Source organism: Xenopus laevis, chromosome 5S (assembly GCF_017654675.1).
Source record: "Xenopus laevis strain J_2021 chromosome 5S, Xenopus_laevis_v10.1, whole genome shotgun sequence".
Classification (NCBI taxonomy): Eukaryota; Metazoa; Chordata; class Amphibia; order Anura; family Pipidae; genus Xenopus; species Xenopus laevis.
This window is the reverse complement of record NC_054380.1, coordinates 40,076,478-40,100,287: the sequence shown is the minus strand read 5'-3', so window position 1 is coordinate 40,100,287 and position 23,810 is coordinate 40,076,478. Positions and strand designations below refer to the sequence as shown.

General features: G+C 37.5%; 1 protein-coding gene across 2 annotated transcripts in view; it reads right to left on the bottom strand.

Annotated features, from left to right (window-relative positions):
- LOC108717407 (nesprin-1-like) overlaps positions 1-22,197 on the bottom strand; it is a 38,764-nt gene extending 16,567 nt beyond the window's left edge. The window contains exons 1-13 of one of the 2 annotated variants that reach the window (XM_041564429.1): positions 22,097-22,197; positions 19,613-19,771; positions 19,360-19,526; positions 13,289-13,451; positions 11,718-11,905; positions 10,277-10,427; positions 7,716-7,898; positions 7,395-7,532; positions 5,952-6,143; positions 4,465-4,795; positions 2,918-3,057; positions 2,298-2,424; positions 930-1,141 (exon numbers count right to left, since the gene is read on the bottom strand). In XM_041564429.1, coding sequence (XP_041420363.1) covers positions 930-1,141; positions 2,298-2,424; positions 2,918-3,057; positions 4,465-4,795; positions 5,952-6,143; positions 7,395-7,532; positions 7,716-7,898; positions 10,277-10,427; positions 11,718-11,905; positions 13,289-13,451; positions 19,360-19,526; positions 19,613-19,678 — 2,058 coding nt within the window. In that variant the 5' untranslated portion in view covers positions 19,679-19,771; positions 22,097-22,197. The other variant, XM_041564430.1, reaches the window with a different exon arrangement.
- Between the last annotated feature and the right edge of the window lie 1,613 nt (positions 22,198-23,810).

Here is a 23,810-nt window from a genome sequence, read left to right as displayed (position 1 = left end):
CTATAGATCTTATAGGTGGGGGGCTTCCTTTCCTAGCAGATGAATTAGAGCCCACTCAAATAACTGATTCTATCACAAACAAAATCTAACAAAATAACTGCCTTTTGCACAAATTCTGCATGTAGAGAGACAGGATTTAAGGTGATTTTTATAGAGTGAGCTTTAACACATCTTCTAGGCAAAATAATCTAAGAGCTGAAAAGCAGGATATAGTGTTCAGGCTATTATGTTAGACATCCAGTCACTCCAGCCTTTATACATTACATTATATATTACATTTTAGACTAACCAGTGCTGGAATTGGGGCGGGATGTGACGGGATGCCATCCCGTCACTTCTTTTTCTGACTAAATTCCATCCCGCCAGGTGGGATGCAAAGATTTTGCATACCGGAGCTATAATGCTCTCTGAATATAGAAATACAGATGCAACTTCCGGAGAACACACGCTCGCTATCACGTCCTCACCTTCATTCTCCACTGCTTTAGAGAGCAGCATCATCTTCTTCCCCATCCCTGGTCCCTGCGCTGGCTTCTCCCATTTGCCTCATAGTGACACACTTCTGCTCAGCCAATCGCATGGACCCTTTCTCTGGCCCAACTGCCTCAGCCAAAGAGAAAGTGAGAGTGGGGTTCCCTTGCACATCCTAACTCCCTGTGCAGCATCACCATCAGCTTCTCCCTGCCCGGCACTCACCAAGGAGAAGAAGTGTGAGTGTCACACCACCTACCCCGGACCTGGCAGTCTGCCGGTGAGTGAAAAATGGATGAATGGTGAGAGGGGCAGCTTAACTCTTTACTTGTCTGCCATTATCTGGAATAATCTGATGTTTATTTATCTTTATAAATGTCACACAATCCAAAAACACCTAATTATATCTACTTACCATATGATTAGTTGTAAGAAGAACATATCATTCTGATACTCACCTTCAGCTTTTTGATTCTCTGTTCTATGGCCTGGATGTCAGTGCTGACATGTAACTGATTAAGTTGTTCCAATTCCTCCTCAGTATCTGCCAGGCAATCCCATACATTATTGAGGTCAGAGATAAACTGTTGCCACTGCTGGAGTTTCTGTTTCATTCTGAGCTCTTTGTTTAGAGCCTGGGTTTGAATTAACTCCCAGCGTTCAATAACACCTGAAAGAACAGACGAGAAACCTAACTATTAATCATTATGTAAATGAAAACTCCTGCACAAAGCCTTCTTTAGAACAATTTTAGAACATGAATCGTGATTGGATGCTTTGCTATTTATTCACCAATGCAGCTGCAAAATAGTCTTTGCAAATAAGTTTCACCACATGTTTCTTTACTCCATTTGTGAGTGAATGCAATTACCATCAATTAGCATTAGATGTGTAGCAACCTGCTTAGGGTACCTTTGCATTCATTATGCTCTTTACTTCACTGGCATTCCATGCATAAGAGCAGGCTGAATGGGTATACACATGTTTAAAGAAGCGTGTATAAGAGCAAAGTAGCTGTGGTCATTTAGGGGCAAATTTATTAAGGTTCCAATGGTAAATTCAAATTCAAATTTTTTTTGTCAATACTCACAAATCTGAATTTAAAAGCACCAACTCGAATGTAAATTTGAATGTGAGCTTTATCACACCTCGACCCTGGAAACAGTTCTAATTTGAATATTCGCCACCTAAAACCTGTGAAGTCAATGGTAGAGCTCCAATGAACCATTTGAATATGTTAATTGCCTTTCTGACATTCAAGTTTTTTTTCGGAGGAAAACTCAATTCGAATTCGATTTTAATTTTCGGGTCGGGACTATTCAATGAATATTAGATGTTCACGTTTTTTTCATAAATAACTTCCCATCAATTTGGATTTACAGTATTAGAATAAAAAAATTTAACATAAATTCAAATGTGACCTTATATAAATAACCCCCTTACGGAGAGATAGGCAATGTGCAAAAAACTTGACACTACTGGCACACTACCGTCATCTGTTCCTGAATTGTTGCCTCAACGTATACAGCTCTGTCTGCATTAAACAACTCTGTATTCATGAGGGCTGGGGGGTGACCACCCCTTCCACTATCCACTAAATTAGAGAGCAGGAGAGGACACAGGCCACAACCAGGCAAGCTGTTTTGCCCTTATTGCTCTTGCACTTCTGCCCAGGGAAAAATCAAATGACTCCAACTAAATGATAACAACTCTGTGAATTTCATCATATGGAGCTAAATCTTGAGTCAATGTTAGTGTTTTAAAACCTCCATTTGCATCTGGACATGAACCCTCATATCCTTAAACATTCATTCATTTTAACTTACCCGATGATTGTGTCTCTGTACTGTTCAAGTTAATAAATCCAGAAAGCTTCTCTTCCTCTTCTTTCAGCTTCTCGCTTACTCTCCTCACAGTGTCTATATTTTCCTGACATTCTCCAAGAAGTTTCATCTAGGAATATAAGGAAAATATTATTGGTCCTGCACTGAAATCCTATTCCCTCCATCTCTGTGTGTATATAAATATATATACAGTGTATGGTTGTGTGTTCTTCTCCAAAGAATGATTCTTTGTCAGGAACAGCCATAGCACAAAAAAAAAGAATGCAATAGACTGCAGAAACCGAGAGAGAACTAGTTAAAGCATTTGTGTTTTCTGTAATCAAATTATCCTGATAACTCAAGAGAAATAAATGTGCCCCTATGATTTCCTAATGCTGAATGTCATTGTTCTTAATATAGATGGGGCCCACTCTCATATTGTGTACTGGGTGGCAATTACCCTAGGGTGAATTAAGGATTCCATTTACTACATTAATATTTTATTTTATTCATGTAGCATAGAGTAGTTAATAAACAACATATAAAGAAATTCCCTAGTTTCCATTCTCTGCAAAACAGTGGAATAAAAAACACCTGACATTTGCAGTCAGAGCAATACTTACATAACCCATATATCTTAACTCTAGCTCAGGGCCAGTGGGAGTCCTGCTGCGAATAACATTCTCTGTTTGTTGCAAATAGAAGCGACTGAGTTCCAGTGCTTTGTCTAGCTGGCGAATCTGTGTTTCTAAACCTAACTCCCCTGAAACAAAAACATGCACAGGGAATATTATTTCCATTTGTAGTTTTACAAAGTGATTGAACCACTACTGCAACAATGACAGTATTATACTGTAAAAGCCCCCTATCATGTCTGTTTGATAGCTTGCAGCAGTGATCCCCAACCAGTGTCTTGTGAGCAACATGTTGCTCGCCAACCCCTTTGATGTTGCTCCCAGTGGCCTCAAAGCAGGTGCTTATTTTTTAATTCCAGGCTTGGAGGCATGTTTTGGTTGCTGCATAAAAATCAGGTGTACTGCCAAACAGAGCCTCCTGTTGGCGGCCAGACCACATAGAGCCAATCACAGCCCTTATCTGGGACCACCCAGGAACATTTTTATGCTTGCGTTGCTCCTCAACTCTTTTTATATCTGAATGTGGCTCATGTGTAAAAAAGGTTGGGGACCCCTGGCTTATAGCATATTTGTAACTAAATCAAACACAGAAAAGCCTGTTATGTTTTAATGAATAACCAAACACTGTATTTTTGTTCTATTGATATTACAGTTTTGCAACTGTTGGGAGACCCAGAAATGTCAGGGACCCATTGGCAGAATTTTCATATGTATTTGTAAACTAGGTTATCTTACCAGGGTTTTGTTGCTCTGCGACAATTTTTTTTTTACCTCACTGCTACAGTGTACTTTCTAAGCACTCACAGGACTTATGTTCTGCATTAGTTTTTGATAAATATATTGTCATTAAGTTTTAGAAAACTTTACAAAGGCATTTGACTAGCTGCTTTTTCATGACATATCACCATTCTTAGTTACAGCAAAACCAATAATGGGTATATAGCATCACCAAGTTTTATGTAGCTTTTTATGCATGGCACAGTGTTAAATATATAATACATTTCAGGATGCATTTCCCCAAAAGAAGGTCATCTTTAAAAATCGCTACTTAATCTGCTCTGTGCAGGCAGTACTTATAGTTCAGACACAATCCACTCACACTATACTCCTTGTTAGCTTCTTTGTAAGTGCTACCCCAATTAATATATACAGGTTATCAACTTAGTAGGAGTGGATTGTATACTATTATTATCAGACATGGCCTTCTGCAACACCTACAATAAGCCACATTAAATTATTAGGGATAAAAATGTTGCAATACTCCAGATAGTTTATGTAAGATTTTTAAATAGTTTTATTGGCTATATATTGGACTAATCAATAATCCAGCACATCCAGTGATTATGATCATGTAGTTGTGCGGTACAGGCCATTAGAATGTATCTACCATGTATTAATTAATTTGCATCACCTGAATAAGCTTGGGACAGTAGCAAATAAATGACTGATGCAGAACCCAATAATCTAAATGTCTCTTCACTTTAAACAGAAAATTATTCTGCAGTGTTCCAGATAAATAAACAGGGGGGCATTACCAGTGATACCAGCTGCTCCTTGATGGAAGTAATTATTATCTTGCTGTTCCTCTTCATCTGTGCAAAGTGCCTGAGAAACAGCAGTCTCCAGGTCACGACTTAGATCGTAGTCATGGTCCCATTCCAGTGGGATTGAGTCCACACTTGCAGGTGTGTCACGCCCTGATCTTTCACTTCTCATGGGCACAACCAGTGACAATGAAGGGCTAGAGGAGGGCAGTGGCGAAAGTGTGCCACCCGAAGTCTTTATGTGCCAGGGGATATCGGTCAGATCAGCTATGTCATCCATATCCATCTCTCGATCAGAAAAGTCATGCTCATCATCAGTAAGCTGGAAGGAGCAAATATAGTTAATGGCCAATGCCATCTCTCATGGAGAAATGTTTTATTTAAAATAGATGACAGAAAGAAAAAAAAACAGGATTCAAAAGTGATAGAATCAAAGAGATGTTATAGATATGTTATAGATAAAGTCTGTCATAGATAAAATGAAGAAGCACACAGCATTGGGGAAAATTATTCAATTTATTTCTAGACATGTATAGTCACTTACTGTGCTTCCAGAAGGGCCTGAAATGTATTTTAGTAATCTAACAAATTATATCTCCTTTCTGAAAAAAAATGCAGCAGTTCTCTGTTGTCTGAAGCAGCCATTTCACTTAAAATCCAGTGAAATTAACAAGTTGTGCATTGATTTTAGGCAGTCATGTAACTTTCTGAGTAAAGTTCCAGAGTTAAAAGGTGCTGTGTAAAAAGTGACGTTCTCTTTTACATGTATTTTTTTTAAAAGCAATATTCTCTGCAATTGTACTTGCCACGTGAATGTTTCCCATTGATGTAATGGCTCATGCAAGCTCCGAGGCAGTGTAAAATCATGCCCACAATTGTGGCTATTGGTCAGGACAGATTGTTCTTTTTAATGAAAAATTGCAGGTATCACAACAGATTACAGAAACAGCCAGCATTATAAGTAAAATAATTTGATACCACTTCTTACACCATTTTGTCACCTAAATCAATATACCCAATATCATAAATAGGCCCCTATATACAGTATGTACACTGAGAATCAGAACAGGTGCCTCAAAGTGCAGAATTAGCAATCCTTTATCTGAAAGGCTCAATGACACAGTATGAAAACTATATGAAATCCCTTACCAGCTCTACAATGAAAATAATGGAAATAATTATGAAAGAATTTATAGAAAAAATGTGAAACAAAGATGACATTTCTTATAGCTATAATACCCAGGCATTTTTCACCTGACACTTAACAATAAAATCATCCAGACAGGACTACAAAATTGCACTGTGAGAAACAGCCCATAAGATATTTTGCCAATAAGTATAGATAGTGCTATTTATATTCAATATTTTGAATACCTTGGAAATGGAGCTAAAGCTATTTTTTTCTGGCTTTCCAAGAACAGTTTGATTAACTAAAACTTATTTGACTTGAAAAGATTATGAAGAGCTATATGTCATACCAGAAGGCGGATGAGCTTTTTGTGATAACGCTCAACACAACCAAAGACCTCCAAACAATATCTCCTGAGCTCATCCAGTTCTTCTTCAATGACTGCTGCATCCAGTGGCTCACTCTTCTCAATAAGATGCTCACCATGGGCTATAATTTGATCAATCTTGCTATTGTTTAAGGAGATCTCCTGCTGAAATGCCTGTCAAAAGCAAAAAAAAGCTTTCAAGTATATGTAGAAAAGAAGCTTTTTCCTCAAAACATTTTTGTCTCACTAAGGTGACCCTGACAGTAATTTGTTTCTGAACAGGAAATGTCTTGTCCTGGTAGCAATAATACCAGCTATCCACACTGCACTGACAGAATGTGACCTTTAATACAGCTCTTGGATTGGAACATGGTCATTTTTGTTCATTCAAAATGCAGGCTGTACTCCCTATACACTTAATTTAAAAACCTTTGGTAACATCTTAGCTAAAATAATTAAAAGAATATGACCTATCCTAGATGGATGCATCAAAATAAACTTAAATTCACCCAAAGGAGAGAAACAAATTGCCTCCATTAGTGTGTCACACACCTTGCCATAAATCATGCACTTGTACCTACCCCTTGTGTAATATTGTGATCTATTTCCTTATATCAGTTGAACCATGGTTACTGTATCCATGGAAAGATGCAAAGTACAGAACACTCAATCTCATTGAACACTTAACTCCGAATGCTCTTTGGCCAAGGGGTGCTCTTTCTGGCATGTGCAATGGCACGTAGGCATACCTCCCAACTATACCGTTTTTCACACAGTTGGGAGGTATGCCCGTTGTCCCAGATTGTAATGTAAATGTTCTGCGTTGCTTGGCTCCTCTTCAGTGCTTTCCAGACAGCTCTCTGCTTACTGCATTTGAATACGCACAACCATCTAGGATTTTTTTTCAGATGCAGGAAGTAGAGAGAGGCAGAGACACAGCCAAGTATTGTTGGTCTTAGGGAAGAAGAACATTGGTGTTGGCATTCTGCTTGTGCAGTGTAGGTGAGGTAATACTTTCATTCTGTCCTTTTTTGCATTCCTCTTATTGGCATGTCTGGTGCTAAAGGAATGCTCATCGGCCTCTTCTACAGTGATTATACTGACATTTTGTGCTTAATATGCTGGTTATCCATTTTCTGTAGTAATTATACAGGAAAAGACCCCAACAAGCCCAATCAATAGTGACTATATGGCAGTCCTTCTGGTATTTTTCAGAATGAACAGATCGCCAGTCTGAGGCTGAATATGAACCATACATTATTATATTCCTACATATTGCTAAACTCCCTTCTAAACCTTTAAACACAGAAGTCAACTTTTGCAACATTTTTACACAGAAGTCAAATTTTGCCTTGTTCAAAGTACTTTCCATTCAAGTAAACAAAAGTGGCATTGGTCAGACTTGAGAGGTGCCATACTACCTACCTTAAGCTGTTTTATTTTTTCTTCTACATCACATTCTGAAAAATGTTCAATGTTTGTTAACTGAAGATCCATCTCTGTAAGCCATACCAGGAAACTATCTCGAGCAGTCTCAAATTCTTCACGCTGGCCAATAAAATGCTGGAAAAATACAAATAGATGCATAGTTTGTATAGTTTAAATATATAAGCACCATATATTGTGGCACACACAGATTTAAAAAAAAAAATCAAAAGTGTTTGTTTTCTTTTTAGGAAAATCGAATTTTCTGAGATTGTCTTTTCTTTTGCAAACATTTAAATTATCAAGTTGCCTGATACGCACCTTGAGCCTTCGAAGAATAGATGTGACTCTTCTTTGTAAGTTATCCCAGCGCTGGTTCCCTTCATTGACCATCTGCTTGAGCTTACAGGCAGAGTCAGTGCGATTCTCCCGTGCAAGTCTCCGGTACTGTTTATTAATAAGCTCCAACTGAGTCAGGCTTTCATGCACCTGTCTTTGAAAGGCCTGCCAGAATAAAGCAACTTAATAATCTTTATGTAGAAAAAATTCTAATCAGTATAAAAAGTGATCAGTGTGAGTGTATTTTGGTTGATTTGTCAAAATAATAATACGCTCTTATAAGAAAAAAAAAAGTTTGTTATGTTTGCTCTGAACGATTACGACACCTTCAAGCACTTCTTCAAAGTGCACACTTAAAAGTTGCAAAGCAAAAATAGTTTAAGGAAAAATATTACATTGTGAGATGTTAATTTTAATTCTTTTTGGGGCAAATTATTTTTCTCTTTGTGGCTTTTATTACATTCCCCTGTATCTGAATTAAACTTTGACGTTAATTTGTCGAGACCCCTTTAATGGTATGTTCTTTGGCTCTTTTCTACCATTGGGAAATGTTGCTTACACGTATGCCCCAATATTAGAAAATGGAAGGGTTTCTACAAAATATAGATTTGTTTAAACATGATAACAGCAACTGTTCGTGCTTGGCCTCAGTACAGAGTAAAAGTGTTGCTTTGTGAAAAGGCAGCTGAGGAGGCTCCAGGCAGCTGTGATGTGGCTATGGAAATGACGGACATTATATAGTTACAAGTGTCAGAGGGTTTGGAATGCACTAACACACACACACATGTGCCCTTGTTTTCATAGTCATCATTGCTGCCCAATATCAGTGTTCAAAGAAATCTGCTTCTGCTCTTACTCAAAACAAATAGGTGAGGAGAAAAAAATTCCTTAGACCATTTGGGTACACAGTACAGCTATGGAATCCATTATCCCGAAATCTTTGAATTAGGGGAAGACAGTCACCCCTAGGCTCTTTAATAATAAAACAGTACCTTTTAAATGATTCCATATAAGATATCCTTACTGGAGGAAAAACAATGCTATTGGGTTTAATTAATGTTTAAATTATTTTTTTAGTAAGCTATGGAGATCCAAATTACGAAAGACCCCAGGTCCCGAGCATTCTGGATAACAGGTCCCATGCCTGTATAACATAGATATGATACTAACAGGTGCAAAGTCAGCTTAGTATTATCTCAGTCAAAAAAACATGTTTTCTCCTTAGGCTAAAAAACTGTTAGAAAGGCAGATATGACCCAAAACAGAGGGGAATCAGACTGTAACTGCGCACACAGGGAGGACTCTGGACAAAAAATTCTCAAGAGTGGATTTTCTTGCCAAAATCAACTCCTACTCTTAATGCACATTCGTTCAAGCTGATATTAGTCCATATCTGCTTTTTTAATACTGGCTTACATGGAAAAAAAATGCATTGTGTGCAATATACCTATGAGTCAATTACACACCATTATGTTTACTGACTGTTGGGTTAAATACAACTTGGTCATGAAGACCTGAGTACTATTACATGAATCATGACTCAATAATTCAGAGGGAATTAAAGTTGACATGAGCCAGTTGGAGCTAACAACTGCCTGTGATCTCAACTAACCACTCAAATGCTAACATCTGAATTAACAAGTCATGCTCTATGAACATAATCTCTTTATGCAATTGGTTAGATATAAAAAACTTCTATAATGCAAATAATTTCATATAAAGAATGTTACCCCCTTTAACCAACATGCTCAGGGGCAATTCTGGGTGGCTTATTGGATGCCCATTAGTGCTCACTGCTCTAGAAGAGCCTAAATTACAATTTAAAAATCATATTTTCAGCTCTTTAAGTTACCAGGAGCAGCATTTTGTCCTCCCTGGTAACATGCGGCTGCCTGAGGCGAATTTCTCAACTTGCCTCATGGCAGCAGCGCCCCTGAGTATTATGGGTATAGAAGTCAGAACATCTACTTTCCTTGAAGTAATAGATGCCACCAATCACTGTTATTCTAAAGGCATGTATTCATCTGTGTGTTTGGGGTATACTTGTATATTATTAAATACAGGTATGAGACCTGTTATCCAGAATGCTCGGGACCTGGGGTTTTCCGGATAATGGATCTTTCCGTAATTTGGATCTTCATACCCTAAGTCTACTAGAAAATCATGTAAACATTAAATAAACTCAATAGGCTGGTTTTGCTTCCAATAAGAATTCATTACATCTTGGTTTGGATCAAGTACAAGCTACTGTTTTATTATTACAGCGAAAAAGGAAATCATTTTTAAAAATTTGGATTATTTGATTATAATGGAGTCTATGGGAGATGGGAGATGTTCATTCCATAATTCGGAACTTTCTGGATAACAAGTTTCTGGATAACGGATCCCATACCTGTACTTGAAACATGCAAAACTAGAATGATTTTACCTCTTTCTTTGGTAGGCTTTGCAAATATACAAAATTTTATATATTTTTCAAAAAACCTCAAATGTGTTTAAAGCATCATAAAATATATAATACATGAGATATACTTCAGAATCACCTCAAATTTTTTTAACTCCTCCTTTGCCACTGTGTAGAGAACACCAGAAGAACTGGGGAAGGCAGCTGTCCTTTCGGAAATCCTAAGCCAGTCTTCAAACCGTGAGAAGTCGTCCAGAAACTTCTGCCAGAGCCTCCATGTTTCTTCAATTCTGCAGAAAAATATGACAAAACAAAGGTACGTTTTGTAAGATGTTCAGTTTGTATCACTAATACTATTCTACCTGGTAAAGATCTACAGTCGGCTTCTGTTACCCTCTGATTTACAAGCAACAGCTGTGGCAGAGGGAAAAAAGTGGCAGGTCATGACATAAATATGTGACAAATGTCCAACTGCTCCTGCTGGATTAAACCAGTTGCTGGAGTGCTGAAGAAGCTCACTCAGAACTGAACAAAGAAACATTATAAACAAGCCAGAAATGTAATGAACTTAAAGATTAATGAGCTTCTTCTTCACTGCTACCCTCTACATTTGACACTTAGTTGCACTCTAAAATTACTTGTCTGTGGCTATTATAACCTGGTTGTCTATTCATATTTATTCTTCATTTGATTAAAGCAAAACATACAGTATATCAAATTTTAAAAAGGAAAAAATAGTGAAACACAGATTAATTCCATGCAGTATAGCAATAAAAAAGGATTTTTGAGTTGTTGTTACTACTGTACTTCTGCAACTATTATTGTATTTGTTGTGCCCTCCCACTATTGTCATTAAAACATTTAACTATTGTATGTAAATAAAATGAACATGGAGAAAAATCAATACATTTAGCTGTAAAAAAAAAACACTGTGACCAACATACAGTTAGGCCCATAAATCTTTGGACAGATAACTTTTTTTCTCATTTTGGTTCTGTACATCACCACAATGAATTTTAAATGAAACAACTCAGATGCAGTTGAACTGCAGACTTTCAGCTTTAATTTAGTGGGTTGAACAAAAAGATTGTATAAAAATGTGAGGAACTAAAGCCTTTTTTTATCATAATCACTTCATTTACAATGAAGCAGATAAAAGCCCTGGAGTTGATGTGAGGGGGGGGGGGGGTGCTTGTATGTGGAAGATTTTGCTGTGAACAGACAACATGCGGTCAAAGGAGCTCTCCATGCAGGTGAAACAAGCCATTCTTGTTTCCAAATACCAAGGATTCAGCTATGACAGAATATCAGCCAAAAAAAGACACTAGAAAGGGGCAGTAAGAATCCAGTATATCTTTTTATCATATGCATAGGTAGTTTACAAGCTTGACCTACTACTAAAACAAAAGGTTTTTTTGTTCCTCAACCTGTATTGGGGTCTTTTTGATTGTGCTTGATATTTGAAATCTATTTAAATTTAGGAAATAATCCAAAGGCTTTTTTTCTTAAACAGTATAAAAGAGAAAAGCTTCCACAGTGTGTCATTCATCTAATCATATATAAACGTCACATGAATTTACTTTAATCTCCTTTCCATAGACATTGTACAAATATTCCGCCATCGACTGTCCAGGATCCTTATAGCCTGCTGAATAGAGTCACATTCGGTGTCGGTGGCACATACATCGCAGTCATGTAGGAGAACTTCACACAGGTTGAGGACAGATGCAACTCCACTATTATGCTTTTCTATGTCTCTCTGCAGTTCCTGGAAAGGGAGAATAAAAGGTAACTTTTCTGCATACTGATTGTATCAGCATTTTGGATGATACCCCAGATTTTTCGCCAGGGCGCCGCTAATTCACTAAAATCCGAAGTTGCGCTCCGAGAGACGAATGGTTGCGAAGTTGCGCTAGCGTTAATTCGTCAAGCAAATCGAAGTTATGCTAGCGATGCCTAATTTGCATACGGCGCCAAGTTAAAGTACAATGGACGTATATGTAGCAGCAATACATTACACTACACAAGCCTGGGAAAGCTTCATAAGATAAAATAGAGGTGTTATATTGCCCTACACATGTGCCCACTGTATAGTTTAGGTGCCATATGTTAGGAAATGTAGGGGGGAAGGAGGGTTGCCCCAAAAAATTTACAATCTTTTTCAGCCTATCACCCTTAAAAAATGGAAAGACGCCAGCGTTTTTTGGGACTTAGAAAAAAATTTAACTTTTTTTGAACCAATCCCTATCTACTCTATTGCACTTCGCCTGTCTGGCGCAAGAGGTAACGTTCAGTAAAATGCGCAAGTTAGTGAATTAGCGTAGTTACGTCCCTTCGCCATAGTGCAACTTCGACTGGCGTAAGGGTGCGAAGTAGCGCTAGAGTAGGTCCACTTCGTTAGTGAATTTACGCCAGCGCACGTTAATAAATCAGTGAAGTAACGAAATGACGTCACGCTGGCGAATTCGGGCTTTAGTGAATTTGCCCCTTAGTGTGAAAGTCATGGCAACAAAGTGAAGGAATAAATTCGCCCATCACTATTCCTCATTTCTATCCCATGCAGGTTTTCCAATTGTATAATACACATGGGGGAAATGTATAAATCAACATTCATCTATTTCTAACATGCATACAAAATCATATTTTAGCGATTGCATCTTGTCCTGTATGCTTTCAACTTGCTTTTTAAATTATAATTTGTGTACGTATGGAGACTAATATGGGTTTGTGATTACTGAAAGATTTTCTTTTTTTAATTCAGAAATGTTTTTGTTTTGTAGTCTCGTGCGGTAACCATGTGTATTGGGTTAGGTTTAAATTAACACAGGTATTTTATTATATTTGTGCTCACTTTATAGTAGGAATTCACAGCTGAAAACATTAAAAACTCATATCTTGTTTGTGATTAAGCAAATACGTACATTCTCCCACTACTATCTTTCACTCATTTGGAACGCCAGTTCTTTGGTGCCATACCTGTTTCAAGAGGCGCCTTTGTGTTCTTTGTGACAGATCCAACGCAGGTGCCTTAGCAGCCAAGTGCGTTCCTGCACTCTGGTATCTCATGAAGTGGAGCCAATGCTATTTATCTTTTCAGGGTTTTACTCCTGTTACAGGCAGGAGCCTTGTACCTTACATATTTGGGGTTTACCTGCTGTTCATTAAGTTTCCTTTGTATTTCTTCAGAATCACTGGTTTCATAGACGATGGGCTTGGACAATTCAGACTCAATATGCCCCAACCATGATCTCAGGCTGCTCATGTTCTTATCCAGCTGTTGCACAGCAACCAAGGTCTCCTTTAGTTTCTTCACTCTGAAAAGAAGAAATATATATATATATATATATATATATATATATATATATATTTATATATATATGTGTGTGTGTACACAAAGTGTGTTGATTGCATCTATATGAATAGTTCTAAGCAACATGAATAGGTGAAAGAAAACTGTCTACAATATCCTGTACTGTTTTCCCAGGATGTTGATGAGAGGGGCTTGAAGCAGTATACATAGAGGGAATAACATATAAAAGGTACAAGGAGATATGCACACATAGGGACAACAACGATCAAAGAAGACCAATGTCAGAGAAAGAGAGGGTAAAACCCAGCACCACTGTCTGAATACATAGGTAGTAGCATACAACAACAGGATAAGGTAGACTTGATGTTGTGAGCAAACAAATCCAAATTCCAAGCAATCTAGGGGAAAATACAAGATGCTTTTAGACATGATTTAGTAAAAACAGCGATGGATCCTAGAGGGATAGATATCAAGTACAGTCTGAAAATTCGTTAACTTAAAATGTTCTTATAGAATTGCTGGGATAAAGGCTCATTCTGACCACTAGTCAGTGATTTTAGCCTTAATGCTGGCTGAATAGCTAATCCAAATACTTGGCATGCCTGAGTAAATTTAGAGCCATCAGACACCACTCACTCAACACTCAGCCCAGTGCTCCCATTACAAAACAACAGACACAAAGGGAGAGGAAGCACATGCACATTATCAGCATGGGTGTGATACAAAATGCAAAGACAATGTTTAATATAGCCAGGCATGAGCCTATATACACTAGCAACTCTATGTGCCTTTTCTTTTACTGTATAAAAAAGCAAGAAGAAACTTATTCCTAGAAGTGTATAATGTAAGCAAACAAAATTCACTTACTTCTCATTTGCCATAAATAAATATATTACATCCAAGAACATTAGCAATCTATATAATAATTATGATTTTGTTCAAATACATGAATGTATATGAGTCAAGTTTTTTATTGCTTACCAACAACATGGCAACATAAATAAACACGCTCTGTAACAAAAGCACATCCTCCAGTAGAAAGCAATGACTCTTTAACAAAACATCTCTCAGACCAGAGAAAGCCTTTGTTCTTATACAAGAAAGTAATTGCTCTTACTAACAATCAATATAGTGGCCTCAGTTTATAGTGTACCCTATAAATGGATTGTATGTCAATGCTATGGCTGCAACCACTATGAGCTTGTATGTTAAACAAGTTAAAACTTCATGCACCCAAGTCTGTAACAGCGGCAACGCTGGGGTGTGCAAGAAGAAACACTTGGCATGCATAATATACAAAACAAAACAACACATTTTCCTGCCTTGAGACATCACAGTCACAGTTGGGGAGTTCAGAATCCTCAATGTCATCCTCTGCCATTCTGTGTGCGCCCAGATTAGTTATTGCTGCCGCTAGCACCATGAAAGTACTCAGTACTACTAAAAACAAGACCATGAGCAATGAATGCTCATCTGCAGAAGGAAGTTTTGCTTCACTGCTGCAGTGAACTCTGCAATGTGTTCTGCACATAAGCACTTGAAAATGTAGCTATAGGGAAGTGCAATGTGAGACCAAATGCTTGAACACATGGTCATGCTTCTAAAAAAAAAAGCCTTTCACTCATGTGTATGCTCAGTCTCATGGAATGCTGCCAGCCTGCCTGTTAACGCGTGTGCCCTGCACTGGCTAAACACAAACACTACATGTGACTATAGCAGTGACAAATGTTCTGCAAGTCTTCCTTCTTGTCCTGCAACACTTTAGCTATAGGGCAGGTCTCCAAAATTAAGTAAGAAACAAATTTGATATACTGTATGTGGAAAATAGAATAATAAAATTGTTTAATACAAAGCTTATAAAGCAGAAATGATGCTTGTGGTGTGTGTTTGCTAAGTGGGAATAGCTGGGATGTGTAGTTGGTGCTCTATGCCTGAAGTCTGATAGTAATACTTGATGGTAGCAGCAATTAAAAAGGGAACAAAGTCCATAATGGCATACAATGTATTCATTTTAATAAATACAGGTGGAAGGGGCAGGAAGTGACAATGCAGCTGTTGTGAGGTTATGTTAATAAATGTCAGGAAATGGCTCATACACAATACGTTGTGCTTGACTTATCATGAGTTAATTTCTCAGCATCACAACAGTTTCAGTTACAATATGGTTCCTGTTGTGATTACTTATGCAGTAGCTTTACAGTGTAGAAGACTATGGGGCCGATTCACTAAACGTCGATAAAGTGAGTGTTATTTATAGCATGGCATAAAAAATGTTATCACTTTGTTATTTTGTGCGATATTTTAGGGCATTTGACAAAGTCGCACGTTATTAGTGCAATGTATAGCACCGAAGACATTCAGATACCAATGGCAGAGTAGAAGTCTCTTTTTACAGTATTCTAGTCATTCTTTTCCATGGGAAACTTAATATAATTCCATGACACAGAACGTAGGACATGATTTAAAAGAGAAAAAAGTACCCCACTAGCTTCAAAACTCGCTCAGCAGTCTCTAGTAGTTTAAACCTACCTCAATTGCGTGCAAAATTGCTGATAACTTTAATATAAATCCCAAAAAAGTGCTTGTGCTATGATTAAACCAATTAAAATCCAATGATTACGAATTAATTAAATAATTGTGATACAATTCATTCTATTATATATACAGGGGTTAAGAAAAATTGGTACACATATACCCTTAGCTATAGCAAATTCTATTTCACGATAGTGTATATCCTTTTGCAACAGGATATATTATAGTCTAAGAGTTAATAGTAACCCCCTCCAATCACTTAAAGTTAAAAAACTTTAAAGTGCAATTGCTTAACAATTAATGAAGAATAGTAATTTCATCCAGACTGACCAAAAATTCATAACATTGAATGTGCTCGATAGTGCTTAACAATAAATTAAAGTTGAGAAAATTGATTAAATAGAGACCGCAATAAATAGGATAAATATTAAAAAACACGCAATGCTCAGGTTCAGAAAAAGGTCAGAAATGGAAAAGAAGAGGAGGTGGAGTTGTCCCAAATCTACTACCTAATTTTTTCTATCCCTGGGACACCACAAAGTCAAAGAAGGCAGAGTACCCGGGACTGTGGTCTCAAATTTTACTCTAGTCCTAGACTGGAAGAAAACTATATAGGCCTAAAAAACCACAAATCCACGGGCTCTTGTGAGCTTTAGTATCAGATAGATTAGCGAAGAACCGAGCACTGGTTGAGGTTTGAGACCTCCCCACCCCCTCCACTACTTTGAAAACCCAATTGACTTAAGTATAAAAGGTTAAGGTTAAAAAGGACTCAGAACGCCGACGCGCGTTTCGCAATACTGGCTTTGTCAAGGCGTAATGAGAAAGCTCCCCTGCCGTCGGGTTTAAAACACTTCCGTATGGTGCGTCACTTTGAGGAGTTATCGCGAGACTTCCCGCCCACATATTCAACGTACGTCTTAGCTTGTGCGCGTCGTCCTGGTAACCAGATAGCTTTACGCTATAATCCGACACGGGGAATCTGTGAAGGTGCAACTGCCCTCTGACACTTCTCCATACATCTTATTGATACGGTCATGATTCTTTAAACAGTTGGGGGACTTTCTACATGAAGTAGATCAATTAATTTAACCATTAACAGATTTTTACTGTGCATATATATTAATTTATTTAAAAAACATATTTATTAAATTTTTTTTTATATTTTTATTTATTTATACATTAATCATGTTTCTTTAAAATTGGCTAAATGAATAGATCAAGTTTCTTTTCTAAATTTCGGTACTAAGGTGAATAAACTAATATGATTTTAAATAAAGGATGTGAATAAATTGTTCTCATTTATTCCCTTAGGGGACACTGTGTTCATTCTGAAGATCCAATAACTCTCTCGTTTCAACAGGGCTTGTTCCAGATTTCCTCTGCGTATTCCTAATTCCACTTTTTCCAATGCCCAGAATTTCATTGTAGAGGGATCTTTATTATGTGATTTTTTAAAATGTTGAGCTACCGTGGAAATTGTTTTATCATTCTTACTCTCATTTCCTGCTGTTCTAATCGTACTGCAACGCTGATGCATTCTTATTTTTAGCATTTGTGTAGTCATCCCTATATACCTCTTATAACAGGGACATTCAATACAGTATATTACACCTTGAGTTCGACAATTTATATAATTGTTCACTTTATGATTATTGCCAAATCGATCCTCAAAGTTAGTGATTTTTCGCATCTTAATGCACATATTGCAGTCGCCGCAGGGAAAGCACCCACAATTTTTGTGCTTGCTATTACGTGAGATCTGAAAGTGACTCCTAGTGATTAGGTCCCTCAAGTTCGGACTCCTCTTATAGCATATTGATGCTCTTTTCTGTAGTATCGTTCCAAGGGTGTCATCTTCCAATAGTATGGGCCAATGTTTATCCAGAATGGTTTGTATCTGTGAGCTGTCACAGATACGTAGGACATTCTGGACCAAGGTATCATGAAAATGTATTAGTGGCTGTTGGTAAGTTCCCCATAAAGGTCTTTAACTGCTGCCCTACAGCTCCTGACTACATCTTCATCTATTAATCCATCTGATGTTGTTTAGTAACCCCTACTCCTAAGAGGTGTTAAATTTCACAGTAATTATTAGACTATTTTATGCTTTTATTGCTTAACAGATGTATTACAATGCAATTAGAAACCACTGTACAGAAATGTAGAATCAACACTTGCGATTTGTCTACTAGCACATGCGAAAATACTTTGATGAACCGTTCCTTAAATAATGCATCTTAAATAACACACAAAACAGTGCGTTCAGGAATATCGACCTTTAGTGAATCGACCTTAACTGAACTTCATTTTCCAACTTTCTAGTACCCTCGTCCAGCTAAACCTGGCCTGCCAGATCCATTTGCAAATGAGCCCTTGCCATATAGTAGATGTGAAACATGCTGACACATTCACACCATCAAAAATATCTTCCTTACTACTGAGGAAATGGTCCACTTAGAATATTAGGACAATGATACAATGTAAATACAATGAAAGGAGTAGAAACATAGGTGCAACCGAAATGGAATTAATGCACACAGGGAAGACATCCAAACCCTGCACAAACAGAACTAAACCCAAGAACCCCAGAGATAATCTCAAAGGCAGCAATGCAGAAGACTAAACCACTGTAGAGCATGGATATGACCAAAATGGTGCACACACTGAGCTTAACAACAAAACCAGAGGCAATGATGATCAGGGATAAACTGAAGATGAAAAAGGAAAGACAAATATAAGCATAACAGCATCAAAGGACATTTATCTAAAACAAAAATCTATTATCTACATGCAGGGGTTATACAAGGACCAGATTCTGAAAAGTGGTGTAAAGCATGTTTTGGCACATTTTTGCTCTGCATATTCTGCTTCAGGTCTTTGTGCTGAGGACTGCGCTCTCATGAACACAGCACTACCAGCTGTTGGCAGAGTTGTATTCATAAGGGACAGGGTTAGAGGAAGCCATGGTAAGGGGCACTTTTGCATGCTTTCGCGTTTGCATCCATGGCCTTTGTAAATTTCCTATAGTCTGTATCTTAATTAGGTATTTCACTCAAGGAACTCACCACAGACCGAATGAAAGAATAATGAGGCTTATTTACAAAATGCTTAGGCCTTGCTACTGCAGCATCTGGCTTTAATATTGCTGTATCCAGCTTATTCATTTGCACCAAATAACTTTGTTAAAGGAACAGTACTCATCACCTTGGGTTCATGGGATCCCTGGGTTTTAGCATGCCACACTGAAGTTCTGGGAAAATATGTTGCACCATGGGTAAATATGGGAAATTACATCCATATTTTACATTTTTCTACTTTTGCTTTGCAGTCATTTCTGCACTTATACGAGCCTAGAATGTAGGCATATAATTACTTACCTTTCTCCAATGAGATCCAATAGATGCTGCCATCTGTCATTCACCTTGCTGAGCTTGTACTCAATCTCTGAAGCTTTGCTTTCATGGCTGGCCTTGGCAAGATGTTCTCCCATTTGCTGAAGCTGCATTTTATTTTCATGAGCTACAGCAATTTCCTCCTGATAATCCTAATTACAAAATTTAAAAAAAAATCAGATTATCTAGATTATCAATTAGAGCAAATTGGCTTTAGTAAGTCAATAGAAAAGTGTACCTTTTTGAGTTTCTTAATCATTTCCTCAATGCTAATGTCACCATTTTGGGAGACATTGCTTTCCATTTGTGTCAGCCACTCAAAGAGCTCCTTGTTCTTCTCATTAAAAATGGCCAGCTCATTCAGCCTCTCGCTAACTTGTTGCCATCGCAGAGACACCTGGCAAATGAGATATATGCATTTTTTAAACTTTGGCTTCTCTAATGACACAAAAGGCATTATATAGCACATTTACAGTAATAAGATTATTTTTTTACATCCGTGGGGTGAGCAATGACTAACAATAATTATTTCTTCTCTTTGATAGGCAAGTTCCAAAAAACACACTACTATCAGGCCCTGTGGGCTGCATTAAGAATCATTTAATACAAATTCACAGTCCAAGAACGTTAAAGCTCTCCACACATGATTGGCTAACCCGTACACATTGACGTATATTGGAGAAATCATGCATGGCGGGTTTCTACAGATATTTAAAGTGTTGGTGTGAAGTTGGTGCTAAGTTGGTGCAAAGCTGACATAAATGTGATGTGCTGAAAAATTTGCGAATTTGCTGCGAAATTCACAAAACAGCAAAAAATTCGTGAAACGGCACAGGCGTCTCATTTTTGACGCCGGCGTCCATTTTTCCCGCCTGGCAAATAAATTCGCCCATCACTAGGGCCACCCAGGGGTGGGGCATGTGACATATTGCAAACCACTTGTACTTCTTCAGAACTGTACACTTATGGTAGAAGAAAACAAATATAACTTGTGTTTGCCTTTCCAAACAACTAGGGAAATAACAACACAATTACCTAGGACCCAAGTCTGTGTTTCAGTGAAGGTTAAGTCATGAAATGAAAGCAAGTATAATTTTTAAAGAAATAATATACAATATATACTTGGTCCTATTGTGAAAGGTTGTTAGTGTGATCACCACAGCAAAATAAATAAGAATAGTAAAAAAAAGTCTTTCACCATGCCAAAAATTGTATGTAAAATGTAGGAAAATATGTTCAAACTTTCTCTAATGGTTAAATTTCTTACACTGGTATCAAGGTAACAGGCATTTAATGTAGCTAACATTTCTGCTTCACTTCATTCTATACCAGTAGTTTCCCAAATATGGGACTGGTCCCACTGGGGTGGCTTGGCAAACTGACAGATTCTCAGCCTGAATGCCTGTTAGGGTAACCATTGCTTGCCCAGATGCACCAGAAAGCCCAACTAGAAGTCAAAATTATATTTGGGGAGAATACATATCTCCTGCCTTAGATATTTTTAGAGCTATAAGTGAATTACCTACACTAATATCTTTGTACAATGTATATCGTAACATTGGTATGAACTAAGGAAGGGCCCTGATCACAGGAGGGACCTCAAAATGAACTTTTAACTGGTCTGCTGGCCCAAAACAAAAATGTAATTGTCTGCTTTGGGGTTACTACTTTTGATGCATACTTAATGCCTTATATTACATAACCCTGATTAGATTTATATACCCAGACACATAAAGCAATTTCTTTAGTGGCACCTGTTTGAAAGCAGAACACCTGATTGGGTTACTAACCTTTGCAACTTCTATTACATAATCCTCTCAGGTAGATATGTTTAATGTGACCATTGAGATGATACAATGTACAGCCCCTTGTGAACATCCAGACACTACAATGTACATGTGGGGGATAAGGTAGTTTGAGGAAACCAATCCACACATATGGCGTAAAATCAAAATTCCAGCTTTACCTCTGATGAAGTGCCAGAAAGAGGCATGAAACGCATCAGGTGACCTAACATGTCATAGGGTAGGAGTAAATCTGTAATAGATGCCTGTTTGTTGTTTTATGATCCAATAAAGCTGGAATTTTGATTTTACGCCATATGTGTGGATTGGTTTCCTCAAACTACCATATCCCCCACATGTGATGTCTGCTGGAGTGGAGACCAGCATGAGGGAGCCAGCACAACATTGGGAGTGGACATAGTGGAGAAGCAGCCAGGACACGGGCATGTGAGTTTTCCCCTTTTTTACTACAATGTACAGGCTATGAAAGAATTCTCTATCTGTTTGCATTGCTGTTTCCTACTATGGTGTTAAGCTTGGCGAGATGTAGTGTTAGATATTCAGATTCAGAGATTCAGATGGAGGTTGATATATTATAAAAATAAAGCATGTAGTAAGTCATCTTCTACATAAAGGGTATTAATTCCCTATCAGTAAATCAGAAGTGTCTGATTCATCATCAAACAGAACATTACATTGGACCTATCCAAATAATTAAAAAAAATGTTTGCCAGCATAAAATGCATCATTTCTATAAAAAGACTTAAACAAAGAATAAAAGTAATCTTAATCAGCAAATTGTCAAGCAATGTTTTGGTATAGAAAGACATCTCATTAAAATGTGCATATAAATGATCAGACACAAAACAAAGCAGTGTATAAAGATACCCCTTTGTCAAGCACAGCCTCAGTCATATTATTCACAGAGCACTATTTACCTTTACAGCATAAGATGAAGATAGATATGGTGTCTCTCAGTATAATAACTAGAATTCAGTTTTTCTACTGTTTTATTTTAAACAGAAAACTGTAGTGATGGTACATTTCCTGTTGTGGTTCTCACCTCAGAGAAATAGCTGAGGAAATAACTAGTCTCCTTCACATCCGGGATGCAAGAGATTGGTATTAAAGCTACTGTCAATGTCAAAAAACACCTATGCAGCATATCTATTAGCCTCTGTGTAATAATAAGGCCTCCTACATTTTTATGAGCTTCTGCTTTTAAATTATAAAAAAAAACATTTTTGTGTTAGTGTATACCCCCCCCCATACTTCTGCATTAATTGCTTAAAGGGATACTGTCATGGGAAAATATGCTTTTTTCAAAACGCATCAAGTTAAAAGTGCTTTTTTGAAATCTGACATGGGGCTAGACATATTGCCAGTTTCCCAGGTGCCCCAGTTATGTGACTTGTGCTCTGATAAACTTCAGTCACTTTTTACTGCTGTACTGCAAATTGGAGTGATATCACCTCCCCTCCATTCTACCCCCCAGCAGCCCATCAGCAGAACAATGGGAAGGTAACCAGATAACAGCACCCTAATAAAAAATAACAGGTCTCAGGAGGGTCAAAGAGGCTAGAAGAGGATTCTGGGAAGAAAAGGAAGGGAAAGTTGGAGGTTTCAAGTGAAGGGCAAAGTATCTTCCTATAAGAGGATGAGGGATCCCCAGGAATGAGTGGGGTTCAAGAGGAAAGATCAGGAGAACAGGCAACAACAGCAGCTAAATCTCTGAAACCCTAAAAGTAAATGAATTGAGGAATAGAAAGTTAAACTTTAATGATAATATTGAAGGTTACAGATTGATTATTTGATTTGTTGTTCTTTTTAAGTTTATTATTCTGTGTTCTGTATAATGTTTATTTTGTATTGATTTGTTACTTTGTTATAGTATTTTATCAATAAACAAGATAACAGCTCCCCGATAGATATAAGCATAGCACTCAATAGTAAAAATCCATGTCCCACTGCGACACCTTCAGTTACATTGAGTTGGAGAAACAATAGCCTGCCTTAAAGCAGTTCCATCCTAAAGTGCTGGCTCTTTCTGAAAGCACATGACCAGGCAAAATGGCCTGAGATGGCTGCCGAAATACCAATATTACAACTAAAACAAAATATATTTGTTGTGTTAGAAATGAAATTTTACACGGTAGCATGAATTATTTGCAGTGTAAACAGTGTAAATTAGAAATAAAAACTACACCATAAAAATCCTGACAGAATCCCTTTAATAATCCTGATCATTTCTGCTTTCTTTCTAGCAAACAAGAGAAGTCATGAAATGCTTTACAGAAGGGTTCTTAATGGGCACTCAGGTTCATGACCAGTAAGCTGTAAAGGTAACAAATGTCACTGGGGACGGTAAAGCCAAAGAGTATGAAAGCTATAAAAGTATTTTTCGCCAAATTACCTGATGGCAAAGCTACTCCCACTGTCGCTGCAGGAGCTCAATGCCCTCAGTAAGAATTGCAATGTCATCTGCAGTGATGTGCTGTGTCTTCTTTCCTTCAGGTTTGTCAAAAATGTGAGGTCCTCCACCTATCCTTCAACTGCATTTTCAAGTTCCTGCAGGAACAACAGCAAAATAAATGCTAATGTTTTATATATACATATACATTTAAAGTGTCTGTTAAATATTTGCAAAACGTA